Source organism: Ixodes scapularis, unplaced genomic scaffold, assembly GCF_016920785.2.
Source record: "Ixodes scapularis isolate PalLabHiFi unplaced genomic scaffold, ASM1692078v2 PGA_scaffold5__190_contigs__length_132052651, whole genome shotgun sequence".
Classification (NCBI taxonomy): domain Eukaryota; kingdom Metazoa; phylum Arthropoda; class Arachnida; order Ixodida; family Ixodidae; genus Ixodes; species Ixodes scapularis.
In genome coordinates this window covers 42,407,656-42,422,961 of record NW_024609880.1, presented here as the reverse complement: position 1 = coordinate 42,422,961, position 15,306 = coordinate 42,407,656, and the positions used below count along the sequence as shown (strand labels likewise).

The 15,306-nt window shown below is 45.1% G+C and overlaps 1 protein-coding gene across 3 annotated transcripts in view; it reads left to right on the top strand.

The window, feature by feature from the left end:
- LOC115316261 (intraflagellar transport protein 81 homolog) overlaps positions 1-12,265 on the top strand; it is a 46,471-nt gene extending 34,206 nt beyond the window's left edge. For 2 of the 3 annotated variants that reach the window (XM_040215618.3, XM_040215617.3), the window contains exons 9-13: positions 3,164-3,313; positions 3,867-4,085; positions 5,114-5,200; positions 6,009-6,175; positions 11,953-12,248. In XM_040215618.3, coding sequence (XP_040071552.1) covers positions 3,164-3,313; positions 3,867-4,085; positions 5,114-5,200; positions 6,009-6,175; positions 11,953-12,169 — 840 coding nt within the window. In that variant the 3' untranslated portion in view covers positions 12,170-12,248. Of the gene's footprint in view, positions 1-3,163; positions 3,314-3,866; positions 4,086-5,113; positions 5,201-6,008; positions 6,176-11,952 lie in introns of all 3 variants that reach the window. The other variant, XM_040215616.2, reaches the window with a different exon arrangement.
- The last annotated feature ends 3,041 nt before the right edge of the window (positions 12,266-15,306 follow it).

The following is a 15,306-nucleotide window of genomic DNA, read 5'->3' as shown; positions in this document are numbered from 1 at the left end:
GCGTGCCACTCGGATGGATCACGTGACCGATCGCTCACGGAGGCCGACGGCTCAACGACCGCTAGCGCGGAGCGCTCGGCATTTGCCAGGGGAAGCGGCTATAAGCATCTTGTTGCGGCGTATACCCGCTCCGCAGCAGCGCATTCGGTCGTACGCCATCGCAAGTGGCTTAAAAACCAGTCTTGTCTGTCTCGGTCATACTCAGTTGCAAGAGTGTGAACGGCAGTTAACGGTGATAGAACAGGCGAGCTGCTGTATCTTTGACCTTTTAATGATTATACCCGGGTCCCAACACCGGGGTGAGAAAACTAGAAAGATCGAACCCGGAAGAAAAAGAAATATGTGACAGGAGGGCAAAGCCTCAAACTCAGCTAAACGTTTATTCAGTAAATCTCTCTTATATATAACCTACTCTCAAGCTCGCCACCCTTTCCACGCAAAAGGTAAAAACATTCACTCAGCTCAAACGCAGAACACTTCGGCCCTGCCATTTGCCTCTCCTTTTCTGAACAAATGCAGTTAGCCCACGTCGCCCTACAGCCTTATATGGATACTTACGAAGTCAAACCTGTGCTACAGTGACCTAGAATGGGATAGTGAGCTCACCGCCCTCTCTCGCGCATCCTTCGAGGTGAAACGGTCTATGTAGGAGGCCGACGGGGCGCTGCTCTTGACTTCTCCTGAAGCATCCTGCATGCCTACGTCCGGCCGCGTGAATAGACCCTTTACGAAAGTCAGTCTACCCACCTTGTGCAGAGCCAGACCCGACGCTCTAATGGCGGAACTACACTGTTTCTCCACACCAGAAAAATCGAACGTCTTCGAAAGCATAGAGCAGAAAAAGGAAAAGATGTTGGTCCTTTCACGTCACCTTCGATGCACGGAATCGAGGGTGTTTGATTTAGCCGCGCATGATCTCCTATCACCGCCATTAGAGCGGCAATAATGGAGCTTTTTATACTGCCACAAGAGGACTCTGACTTTTGAAAAGGGTCTATTAGCGTTAGGTTTAGGTGTTGGCGTTGAGCGTCTGGGTGCAGTTCGCGCGTGCTAGTCTGAGTTTCTTTGCCGTGTGGTAGCTGTGATTATTGTTGTCTAGCAGGTTTTTGTTCTTTGACTCAAATGCAAGAATACCTAATCGACTTCGAACCTAGAGTTTTGCGCCTGACTGAAGAACATGATATGCTCACGCGAAGGACGCTCCAAAGGTGTTTTTGGTCGTTGTACCTCGTTGTACCGAAGGACAAGGAGCGGCGAAAACTATGGTGTAAGAACATGCATCGAGCGGAAAAGACGTTGGATGAGACCTCTGATGTGTGCGAATTACTTTTTGAACCACAGTTTGTAATTAGAGATTACGTGCACGTCATCAACGGTGAAGAGGTACGCGTTCAGCATGGGAAACCAGTGTTTTCGGCCGACGCAGTTCCTACGATTCTTCCGAATTTTCCCAGCTATCTGACGAAGAAAACACCGACGCACACACGCGCTGATACGCACGCGATCGCAGAAACGCGGGAGAGCTTCAGGAGGAGTTGACTGGAGCGCTATCTTTCAATTTAGACACGAACCGCCTCAGCAAGCGGGTGCGGTAAGCCCACTACCCTATACTATAGGCCACTCTACCTGGACACCCTCCGCGAAACAGATGCATCATTGACCTTCATTTCGACACTCTCCTGTTAAAACACACGCACACACACACACACACACACACACACACACACACACACACACACACACACACACGCAAACGGACACACACACGCACACACACATACACACACACACGTCTTTGTAGAAGGCCTTGGAAGCGTTACTGAACTGCAAAGATGCTCGGCTTAAACAATCACCTATTGTCTTTATCCAAACTGTTTCTCTTACCTTTCTCTTCATGCCATTGTGTTCGTTTGCACGACTTCTGTTTGTGACCACTGGAGTGTACCGTTACCCCACGTTTCTCGTGTTTTTCATTTTTTGAAGGAGGAAGTGTCGAAACGGTCGTTAGTAAAGCATCTGTTTCGCGGACGGCATACCGGTTTGTACTTGTAGGCATGTATATGAGGGTGCAGGACGACGCGTGCAAACTGCGTTTGTTCAGAAAGGGGGGCAAATGGCAGGGCCGAAGCGTCTTAGATTTGAACTGAGTGAATGTTTCGATCTTTCATTTGGAAAGGGTGGCGACCTTGAGGGTAGGAGGCATATAAGAATGGTTTGCTAATAATATTTTAGATTTGTCCTCCTGTCACTGATTTTCTTTCTCTCCCACGGTTGATATTTCCGGAGTTTTCGCCCAAGGCTTAGGTAATTCTTCTTAATGCAGGATATATATGGTACACAGGGGTACAAATATTAGTGTTAACAAAAATGCTACTAGAAGGAACTATGCTAAAAGTCATTCAGGAAAGTATTGAACGAATGTCAACATTTCTAGATAATGATCTCAAGGCTAAACTTCAAATAGAAGTAGACTGATGTAATTTTTCTGGAGGGCAGAAAACCTTACAGGAATTTTTTGAGAAAAGAGAACCGTGTTTTTCGGACCGGGCAAATAAACTATGCCTCGCACAAAGCTCAAACTCCGTGAGAGTGTGACGTTAGAGTTTGGGAGAAAATTCGAAAGTTTGTCGGCATGGAGCTACCGAGAACCAAAGATAATTGAAATAAGCAACATTTTTCTATTAGCCCACGTCCTCCTAAGCCGAACATTGTCAAAACAAGGAATGACATTGTGCTCGCGTGTATCATCTATTTCTGTGAAAAAAACTTTGTCAGCGAGAAGGAAAGTAATATCCTATTTCTTGCTGACAAGTTTTTTTTTTTACCGCTATTAAGTCTATAAGCGTCCGCAATATCGAGTTTTGTATAGACAATATTAGGCTTAAGTTGACGTCGGCCCATAGAGAAATTTTATGTTTCTCACTTATCTTTTTATCCAAATAACCTCATGCTCTCAAACTCTCGTCACGTTCTCACAAAGTTTGAGGAAGTTTGAGCTTTCTGCGATGAAAAGTTTATTCACCCTGGCAGAAAAACACGGTTCTGGTTTCTCGGGAACTTCCTTTATATCTATCAAAACCTGATCTTGTTTTAATCGTTACGCTTTTTACGCGTTGAAGGAAAACGGTAAACAGATCGTTATTCTGATTTATTCTGCTTTTAGTTCAAGAAGTATGTGGGTACTCTTCGCGGCAAGAGCACCACGTACAAAGAAAAAAGACAGGAACTTGCAGAACTCAGGGCCGAAACAGGAGTGCTCGCCAGAACAGCGGAAATTCTCCAGCAGAAGCAAAGAGAACTCACCAGGGAATTGGTAAGTGATAAAAATTGGAGTGCTCAGTTGGCACGCACCATGAAATCATGGTAACCTTGTTGTGAACCATTGCATCTTTTGAATTATAACCTCTGCACTACAGCTTGTTTTAAAAATAGCCACTACCTGCTCACCTCAAACCATCTCAACCACGCTTTGAAATGTATCGACGTGGACAAAATTGCACACGGAAATTACGTCCTAAAACATACATTTTACGCAAACCTCTTTCGTATCTTTATTGTATGTCTACTGATTAAATGTGATTATAACATAACCTGAACAGCAGTCTCACACAATACGAAAACACGCTGCTGAAAACCTCATTAACCTTTAGCAGTGATTTTAGCTTGACGCCGGTCGTCAAGAACGAATTTGTGTTGGTGGGGAGTCGACGTCACAAATGAGCCAACTATTCACTAAACATCCTTTTGACTGTCATGCCTAGAGGGAGAGGCGACTAATATCACAATGGACGTCCGTTCATTTAAAAAAGCGCACACCTGCTAAGTCCGATTAAGCTGGACATGTCCTATCACCACGAACCTTTCAGGAAGTTCTAGAAGATCAAAAAGGTGTCCGTGGTTACCATGCACTACACGGTGCGCTTCAAAGTGCGTCTGGCCAGAAGGCCAGTCTGGATGACCGCAAGAACGCCACCTTGGAAGATATGGCCGCAATGGTGACCAGCCTCAACAGCCGAATCACGGATAAGAAAGGTCGCCTTGCTCCCATCATTAAGGATCTGAGACCGCTGCGAAAGAGCTGTCAGGTCGGTATTTACGAAACTCATCCTCGTAGGCGGTACGTCCGCGTTTCGGGGTACTGGATGCACAGAATCCTTGTCGAAAGAAAGGTGATGGAACGCGTTTCTTATAATAATATAAAAAAAATTGTATTCAATAATAAAGAAACCAGCTATAGTCACGGACAGTATAAGAGATGCAGGCCGTGTTAAGTCCCTAGGTGCTGATTAATATAATCGTTCCACAGCCCACGATATGGGGACGTCAGCCCACAAGAACGCCGACGAACAAATCACGAAACAAGAAGTAGGTTCATTATAAGCCCCGTCCTGGCGTTTCTCAGCTCTCTTCTCCGTGACTATGCACTAAATCAACTCTCTGACGTCACTCCGCTGCGGTGGAACTGCTGATGGTTCTGCGCCTGCGCAGACGGTTCTTCTTACCCGAATCCGGTTTCTGCGCACGCGCCGTGCGTGCACTTGGTGTGGGCAAAGGATGGCTTGTTTATGAACAGCGTTTTGGTCTATAGGAGCTGGGAGCGAACTTTGTTTATATTTATTTACTGAATTGGGACATTGGGCGGAAGTCAAAAATGATACAGCATGAACTGGTTTTTATTTCGGAAACAAATGTGCAGCGGTTGCCGTAGAACCTATGGTGAACCTTTTTGCCGCTAGAGGTCGGTCAAATCTATGGTGACGTGACTGTTGGAATCTCTGAGTTAGCTGGAAGGCGAGAAAGAATAATTCGATACCGTTGATGACGTCACTTTACATAGTCTTTTTTTCCCCCTCTCTTTCTCTTCTGCGATCGGTAGGCAGCATAGACGAAGACTGCGCGGAACTTCAGTTTACGATTATGTCGTTTCTACTGTAAACATAAAAAAAGAAGGAAACTGTCTACATTATTTCAACGCGTGAACATTCAAGCTAATATTCTTTCTAAGAATTCTGAAACAACTTTAGTTTTCCTTCAGAACTTAAGAGCATTATGATGGTGACAATCTAAGTAACTTCAGGGACGGGTAGATTATATACTTTACTTGATATTACAGGACTTGACCATAGAATATGAAAAAAAGAAATCCACCTACGATTCTTGCGCCGCAGGCTTGGAAAGCAACCTTTCCAGACTGGAGCAGGTACGTCTCGCACACCGTTCAGGATGGCATTAAAATAAAAGGAAACGAAAAGATCTCATGACCACATCAATATACAACGTCACAGAACACACAACTGAGAGCTCTCTACAATATGTGTACCTTATTTGCATCTGAAACTATTTTATTTCGCAAAGGTATACGCTCGAACAATTTCTTATGGCACATTTTAACGGATGCTTCAATTTTGTAAGATTGATAAGAATGATTTATTGTGTTTTACTTAAATTTCGGAATAAACACCCAGGATAAATCATTGGTGATATGTGCACACCCAGGCTTTTTTATCTGTGCTTCAATCATTTCAGAATCTCGTATTGAGGAGCGTCTTGGTTAATATTTTTTTTAAGTCGTGCCCCATATTCAGCTCAGCTCATAAATCTAATCTGAGCTTATGTAAAGCTTATCAAAAACTTCACGTGAATTCAATTGAAGTTGAACTGATAATTTAGCAGAATTAAATTAAAACTGAGATTACAGGCTGCAAACGGAAATAAACTTGTGATCGCTGATTTACCTATGGCCACTTGGAGTTTTCATTTGCTCAACAACCACGCTCTGTTTTTGTTTGTAAGATAAAATAAAACAAATGTTATGTTTACATTGATTGGGTGCAAACAACTTACATTTTCGGCATTTATACGTGTGTATACCTCTTGTGAGAACCACTGCGTTTATAGTTCTGCATCTATATTAAAATTGCATTTTATACGAAGCAAAAAAAAATAAAAAAAAATAAAAAGTAAAATTCTTTAGAGCATCATATACAGCAGTAATGTCCTGATTCCAGGAAGTGACATCACTACGCAACGAACTCAACGCCCAGGAATCCAAGTCTCACTTTCTACAACTGAGCCTCCAAATCCACGAAGCACAACTCAAGTTCCTCGAGGCAAACGGAGCTCTAGAGCCGGGTATTTTACAGGCTGATGGGAGCGCCAAGAAGTTATCTCTCAGGTAAGTTTCGTAATAAACGGGAAAGCTATAGGCTCTAAAAGAATCTTCACACGAGGAATACATTTAGAGGAATAGGCGTGACGTCGTCAGTGATCGGCGGATCCGGCGGGACTCGTTCCCCGTCTCAAGCACTTAGACGAACGGCGGGGCAAGAATGGGCGGATGGACGAATGGATGTTAAAGGGGTACAGAAAGAAAAAAGTGGAAATATTCAAATTTCGCTCGGAAATAAGTCAAGCACGACGAATAATAACCGTAAATGATAATCACTCTTTTGTATTTTGAACGACTGGCTATATTTTTCGTTCGAAAAGGTGCACTCGAGCAAGCACTCGAAGAGAAGCGAATGGAGAGCGCGATGCGTCATGGGATATCCGGCGCCAACAAAAACAGAATAATGAGATTCCCCGCATTCGTGACGTAAAAAGGCTGGCGTGGTTATTAGCTGTGCCCTTGGTGGCGTTGTCAGCTTTGTGGTGGTGTCAATAGCGTCAACGCGTTACAACCGACCCGTTTGAAGTACCCGTGGGGTGACGAGCATAAGGCTGGCCCAAAGAGCACGTAGCTTCCACAGCACTGTCAGCTTAGGGTTAAACGGGACGAGGAAAGCAACTTTTGTCAAAATTTTCAGTGACCGGCTAGTCTTCTAAAGGGGGAATGGCTGTTTCCGGGTGCACAAACGACGGTTTGGTACAATGCGTGATTTATGAGTTGAGGAAAGCTATGAAGGAAAATGTTGAATTCCAAAGAACGGCGCTGCACCGACGGAGCTTTCCACGTCATGACTCCGTAGCAAGTTCCCCAACGTTTCTAGATTATCTCTCAGATAGGCTCCACATGCATCCGCCAGGTGCACATTCAAAGATCGTTTAATTAGCTTTAAAAATAGTTTTCTTGTGCTTTCAACGAAAGACTGTTATTTTTGAGGTTATTCTGCAACATGCAACACATTAAAGCTAAAAAATGAGCGCTAGAATTCGGTTTCCGTACCCCTTTAATGGCTAAACCTTTTGTTACAGGCGGTAGCTTGCGCCACCTAGCCTAAGTCTAGAAAGACAAACACATCATTCCTTCCTCCCTTCTAAGCGAATTTTATCTCCTAACTATCACCGTGCAGTGAGCCGAGAGGAATGTCAGTGTTATCAGACGTATATAGCGGTCGCACTCTCGACAACAGTCCTCAGTGCGCTGCCGAGGCTAGAGAAATGGAGACGTACATAAAACGGCAATACGCGATTATGACAACAGCGCTGTTAGATGCAGAAGACAAAGAACTGCTTCCTGTTGAACGAAATTGGTAAACAGTTGCGCTACCCGTAAGGTGAAATACTGCGACAGCTGAAGTGTGACGTCGGAGCCGCTAAGTTGTCATTTCGGAGCAGATGGACGTAAACGGTAAAGTTGAGAGCTTCGCGATATAAGATTCAGTTTCGGCGTTTCATATTAAACCGAGGAATACACCGGACGAATACTCCATAGCGTTTCGGAACCAACGAGGGTGTATTAAGTAGAGAGCAATTCGTAAACCTCTTAAACAATTTCATTGGACACAAACTAGGACTGCCACGTGGTAATTGAAGAACACTTCGAAAACCGCTCGCCCAAGATTAAAATCCAGGGAACGACAAAACTTTAAGTGTATGCATAGACTGTTTCCTCCTTGTCGTTAGTGTGGCTGTCTGAACGCCTTATGCCATGTCATTGGTCATGAACTAATACCGCTTTGTGGCAGCTGAAGAACACTTCCGAAATCGCGCACTCCCCCTAGTTTCACTCGTGAGGCTCCATCTAATTTGAGGAGCCCGTGGTTTAGCCGGCTTAACACCACCCTAGCTTACCTTTCTGGCATAATTAGCGAAAACGCTTTGCTTTTATGGTTTCCATTATCAGCAGTCTCCTGTTTATATTCCTATGTGCCGTCATGGTGTCACGGGATGACTTATCGTTCCGTGACTTTTGCATGTCACATGACGTCATAGTTTCACCTGACGTCGTACCATCACGTGACTGACGGTGTCACTTGACGTCATTGAATCGCGTGGCGTCAATCCGCAACGTGACTTGACGTGTCAGTGTAACGTCATAGTGTCAGCTGACGCCAGGTAACAGGTGACGTGATACGCGGATTGATATCAGAGCCGTGTTCAGCGGTGTGAGGTTAATGGGCAATCTTTTGGCGGAATGCCGAAAATAGCTCGTGTCTATATGAAGCGCGGCAGATGGTGCGAAACCCGCGAACTGTCCCAGTAACTGCTATCGCAGTAAAAAAAGATGCTTCTTGAATGGGTGGATACAACACAAAAGACGTGGACTAAAAAAAAAAAAAAAAAAAAAAAACGGTTGTATGAGGAGCGGCTTGAGGACGGAATTCATGAATATCAAAGACACCTTCGGGTTTCTCTGACGACATGCACGTCCGCACAAGCCTCAACAAGATGGGCGATCGCGATGCCACCGCCGTCATAGAGTTGAGCGAAATCTGTAAAATTACCAGACACGCGTATAAAACACCGCCCATTGCAGAGATCCCACGCCAAGTCTGGGAGCGTTTGTGCAGCCCGAACAAAAGCTCCCCCATACCCCTGGAATGTGTACGTGAGCGCGGCTACGCGCTAAACCATGACGCTGTTATCACGTGATACACATTCCGGGGAGCAAAGGGATTGATTTCTCGCCTGTGTGGATACCCCTTTAGACACCTAGTGTGTCCACTTTTGTGCAAAGCACTTGAAGGAGTCAATTCCCGCAATCTACGTACTTCGTTTCACGATATGCCCGAGCGCTATCAAAGGCTAGCAGAGGCAAAAACATGGACAGAAATACTAAGAGCGCAAGGTCATGGAACGCTCAGTGAACTTGATTTGTTCAGTCGACGAAAGTACACTTACATAGAGACATCAGCCGCTGTGACGTTGCGATTTTAACGATGCTTTATTGGCCTCATCTTGAGGTAACTTCGGCTGCTCCCGGACGAAAGGGAAACGAAATATACAGAGGAAGCTAGGCGGATGACGAATCTAAACATAAAACAAAAACAAGCACGGTGACACTGATAATGATGCTTGACGTACTTATATCCCTGCGCAGTGTATTTTTCAGGTCTAAAGCACGGTGAGCTCTAAACTAGAAGTGTGAGAATATCGCTTTAAAGAACATAACGCAGTGTCATTGCTGTTTTGAACAGTGTAAAGAGAGTAAGTACATCATTGCCTTCTCTTTGATCGAGAAAGCTAAGAGCGACGCAGTGCTCTTTATTTCGAGCAACTATTTGCACAACCCTTATACAGGGTGTCACAAAAGAAAATTTACACGGTCTTTTTTACCGCAAAAATAAACTAGGAATCGCCGAACGCTCATTCTCCGTTCAAAGGTAGCGCTAGAGGTCATAACCAGATGCCAGAGTTTCAGTCCGATCCGATACCTTATTCAAAAATGAGGAGTGATTTTCTGAAAACCTCAATGAGAAAATGGTGCCCGACGGAGTTTTCGAACACATGGGGCTCTATGGCACCAGAAACCGCAAACGGGCAAAAATGGGCTCCATTTTCCCATTGAAATTTTCAGAAAATCACTTTTAACTTTTGATTGAATTATCGGATCGGGCTAAAACTTTGGCATCTGGTTGTGACCTCTAGCTCTATCTTTGGGCGGAGAATGAGCGTTCGGCGATGCCTAGTTTATTTTTACGGTAAAAAAGACCGTGTAAATTTTCTTTTGTGACACCCTGTATAATCGCAATTTCGACCTTCTCATATTCGCCGAACTCCCTCTGTAGATTGCAACGATTGGCACTCACAAGGTGCTTTGCAGGGAAGTAGACGCACGAGATTTCTTAGAGTGTAGAGTACTTATCCAGATTAGTACACGCGTAGAAACACCTGCTTGGTTTGTGCGATTTTCAGCATACATTTCCCAGCTTAACACAGGCATGCATTGGCAGAAACTATAGATACTCATGAGTAACGATAGTGTTTACATCCACGGCTGTTATTGGGCACCTTCCCGGGATATTGCGTGAGTGACCTTCGAGATAACCCCCGGTGACGTCATCAATCAGATGATCGCTCCCAGCCACCGCGCCTGAGGCCCCAAGGTGCGCATGCTACGTCCGTTGAGTTTGTAAAAAACGTGGTATACATTTTATTTATCTCTACCTTCGATAACACTTCGGAGTATCGTGAGCCTCAATCATGCAAGCGCCGCCTAAGTACAGCAAGAACCGATGAGCACGTGTTGGAGGCCGGTCGTTCGAAAGAGACGCGTCGTCAACATTACCTTGTATGCACAAAAAACTGAGGGAAAGTGAGAAACTTTAGAGCTGTCTTTGCGTCCACTGTACTTGTCGAACACGTTAGAAGGCGGAACGCCGGCGTCCGGCGTTTGGCCCTCGCATTCGAACGGGTTCGACGAGCGCAGCGGAGACAAAAAAAAAAAAAAAAGACTTTGTCTGAACTGCACTCGTCGAACGCGTTCGAATGCGAAAGCCAAACGCTGGACGCCGGCGTTCCGCCTTCTAACGCGTTCGGCGACTGCAGTGGAGACAAAGGCAATTATAGCTTTAGGTCTTCCCACTAATCATTTGCATCAGAGTTGGGCGTTGTGATGACCCCGTGCGCTCTCGTATCCTTCTCTCCCTCAGTTTCTCGAAGCATAGCTGTAGCAATAGCACCTAAAAAACGAAACCTTTAGCCCCCCCCCCCCCCCCCCCCCCCCCCCCTTTCCTCCCTCACTGTCACTTCCAGTGGATCCATGCAGCGCGCAGTAGCCGGCGTGAGCGTCGCCGCCAGGGAGTATCGAAACGTCTCACAAAAAGCACTAAGTTAGCAGGCGGCGACGTCATGATAAACAAGACGCATCTGCTACTTTGCATCGACTCTCGCCTAGTTCTGGCGATTTTACTGCCGCTTGGGGGCGGATCGGGGGTCCACTAACGATGACGTCATGCGCAGGCCTCGTCTTCTAGGTGGTATTGCCGCCGCATACACACGACCGTCCGAGCGGAACGAACTTGCACGCCGTATGGCTAGGCCTCGGGAAGTTCGTTGCCGTCCCGAATAACGCGACTATCAGTTTGGACGCGCAGAGGAGGCTCACCCTACGACCAAGTGCGCATGAGGACAGGTAGCGGAATCGAGTGCAGAAGCGAAAATGGCGCGAAAATCCTCAGAATTGTGCTCGGGAGGTCGATGAAGAAACGACACCGACGTCACAATGACAGAGACCTAAAGGCGAGCAGCAAGCTGCGGAAGCTTTAGCATACATTACGTGCTAGAGTAAGTGCCCTCGTATTTTCGCTTTGTTCACTCCGGCCTTAACATAAGCCAGTAAAACTATGTGCGAGACATTGTTTACTTACGTTTTCTTTGTGTTTTATCTTTAGGTACATCCAGACTCAGCTCGACTTGGCGAATTATGTATCCAGGTCGATTAGTTTATTGCGTAGACCTTCGCAAATAGGCATGATTTTGGGACCTTCAAGGCATAGCCAGCTGTGCGAGGAAGTAAATATCAACGAGGCTGTTCGATTGTACTGCGTCCCGAATCTTTAGCTATGGTTGACTGACCGTCGACATGTGGAACTAACAGTAAATACTTTACAAGTATAGGCGACTCTAGTCTTGGACCATAAAGTGGTGGATAGCGGCTTGTGCAGAGATTAACCCCCAATTCTCAACACTACGTTTTTGCCGCTGGATGGCTTTGCTGCTTATAGAGACAGGACCAGGTCTCTAAGTCCTAATGCAGAGCTCACACGCACACCACGATGCACTTTCCAGAGATCGTCTGAACCAGGAGATCTCGGAGCAGGAAAAAGAGGGCAAGGCGCTCCGCGAGCGTCAGAAGCAAGTTCGCGAGGGCCAAGACGCACTCCGCAACCAGGCGCTCATGTGGAAGCATCTAGAGCGTCTGCTCCGGTCCAAGACATCATCTGGAGCGCAGAGGGAGGACGGCCAGCTCCAGGAACAGGCCTCTGGAGACATGCTTGTACTCTGAAGACTGCATTACTCTCCAAGCGCCAAGCAGAGGTTCCCAAGCACGGTGTTGATACGATTCGAATATCGGAATTACAAATAGAGTTTCCCGTCTTCATTCTGTTGTATTCGATCAATCGTTTACAGACAAGCCAAGCGTATATGGAATTCTTAGCGCGCCTTCAGCATCTTAGCGGGGCCACTAAAATGGCCATGACAAGTGCATTATCTTGGTGATGCAAGAACGAGCAAAAGACTTATGCGCGAGAGACACACGTTTTCACCAAGGGAGCTCACCACTTTGATAAGCGAGTGCCAATTAGTGCGCGACATGGCCATATCGGGATGCCAGCAGTAGGGGGCTACTTCACACGCAATAGAGGTATGTAGGTCAGGTTTATTTTAACTGTCAAACACACAAGGGCTGTAGTAAACGGCTAAGTATCTGCTGCGCTCTTCGTGCTTCGTGTCATCTGCTTCAATCCACTCTAATCTTCTTGAACACGGAGAAGTGTATTCATGTAGTCGGCATTCGTTTTTTTTTTTATTAAAATTGTGAGCCGAATAACAACAAAATTACAAACTAGCTTTTGAGCATAAATTTATTTGTTCGTTTATTTATTTATTTTACCCTCCGGGGCGCAAGGCATTGCAGTGGGGTGGGAACAATAGGGATAATACTACAAATATAACAAAATATACACGATTCAAAGAACAGGGAACATGAAATTGGCAATGGATGTGCAAAAAAGTGGGGCGTCATTAATTGGTGTGAGCAATCCTGGGAAGCAATTCTAGACCTTGGAAGTTATTGCAATAAAAGAGTCATAATAAAAATTAGTCCAAAATGGAACACCGACTTTGTGACGATGATCAAGGCGTGCTGAAACAAAGTAGTGGGGATGATTTGTTGCGATTTAAGCTGAGGAATATGGTAATACATTTTATGAAAAAGACAAATACGAGAGACTGTGCGTCGGTGTGCGAGGTTTGGGAGTAACAAACTATCTTTCAATGATGTTGCGCTTGCGGTGCGGTTATAATTGGCCATTATGAAGCGTGTAGCTCTGATCTGAATATATTCAGGTGAATCAATTAAGGTAGAGGGTAGGGGGATCCCAGAGAGAAGCTGCGTACTCTAGCTTGCGCAGAACTAGTGTTTTAGAAAAGAATATTTTTGATGATGATGGGGCGGGATAAAAGTTATATTTGAGGTAACCAAGCATTCGATTGGTGTTGTTACTCGCATAGTTAATAGGAACTTTCCATGAAAGGTCAGCACTTAAAATCACGCCCAGATGCTTGCATAAGTTTGCAAGCTCTAGGTGTGTTAATAATGCTATAAGCAAAATTGAAGTTGGCTTTATGTGTTCTCCGAATTATTTTACATTTGTTAATATTGAGCTCTATTCAATATTCGTTGTTGTTGTCGTTTTTTTAAACGCACCGCAAAGTCTCAAAACTGGGTACGTCTCGAGGTCAGCGAAAACTAGGAGCATTTGAGCCCAGATAGGAACATTTATACATGATATCCAATGTTCGAGCACATTCAATACGACAAGGGCACCATCTGCCTATGCAGGATGATTAATGTTACACATGATCAAATAAAAGAATTTTAACAACAATCATTGAATGAAGAAGAGCGAACATGCGGCAATGAGACAATAAAAACAACGAAAGATAAACTCTAAAAAAAACAACGACCGAAAAGGAACACAAGCATTGCTGTTGTGTTTTTATCTACCGATTAAATCGCCATATAAAGAAGTTTGCATTATGAGGAATGCAGTTGACGCCAACTACAGTATGAACCTTCCAGGCAGGTGGTCATGTGCCAGCGTTGCCATGTTCTTCTATTGTTCCGTTTCTTTTTCTTTTTTTTCTTCTCGTTTTCGAAGCTTTCGCAAGTGGCGAGTTCTGCTCAAAGCGTCTCGGAGTATCCTGCAGCTAGTTGTGTGTTTATTTTATTTGAGAGTTGCGCTGTGCGGCCAGGGGAGCTCTCCGCGCAGGTGTCTTACTGTCGGTCAACTCTCTTCACCCTTGGCACGCTTGCAACACTTTGCATGGCAATGGGTTCAGAATAGCACCCGAACTGCTGTGTACCTACGGTATCCTAGGACTAACTTTGGAGTCACGTGAGAAAGCATCCTGTTTTGTTAACATGGCACTATGAATAATTCTGGTTTCGTCGGGGTGACGTTGTGGAAGTAAGTAAATAATCTGTTCGAATTGAAAATGGTGATGATCAATCATAATGGGCTCAAGCAAGAACGACATCACGACAAATCAAAAGCGCAGCCTAAACCTTTCTTTTCCAAACCTGCACTACTTCTTCCAACCTTTACACTGGAATCGTTAGTACGGTATTGTGTTAGCTCACCAAAAAATCCCTCGTGATACCAAATCTAGAATAGCATCCGAACCGGAGGGTACCTAATGGTGTCTAAATACTATATTTCAGGTGTTGTGGGAATGCCTATGGCTTCTCAAAGTTACATGCAATCCAGGCTGTATGGTGGCGACGTTGAGAAAGGTAGTAAGTAATTCGGTGTATTCGAAAACACGGTGTTACGATGAGCTTAGGGAGCACATCGCATGAATCAACTGGGTACCCTACTTATTTGCCCTAAATCAATTACTTCTTTCTATGCTATCTTGGTACAGTTGCACTGCATTATTAGTATGGAAAGAAAACAGCCATCTTTAGTTGTACTACTTCGCACGGCAGCGCCATAGAGCGGTTTTAGTGTCGTGGCTTCAGGGCGCGCACCAGACAAATGGCAGAGAAGGGAGAGACTCCGGCTTCCTTTTCAACCCACAGCTTAGCGGTACTTTCTTAGATGTCCTCGAGGAGGAGTCCCATACAAACATGGTCTATGGTCGTTTATGGAAAATTATATGGCAGGCTATTACCCCCTACTGCCCTCTATGGTCGGCCATAGAAATCCATAAAGACAGCTACAGCCAGTAATAGAAAAATCTATGGCGCTGTGTCTAAAGACTAGGATCCAATGCATTTTCTTTACCCGCCTGTAGAAAAGTCTATGGCTACACGTCTAAAGACTGGGAGCCATTAAATTGTCGTTAATTGTCTATAGGAAATTTGATGGCCCTGAGTCTAAAGACAGGGAACCAATCAAATTTCCTTAGACGCCT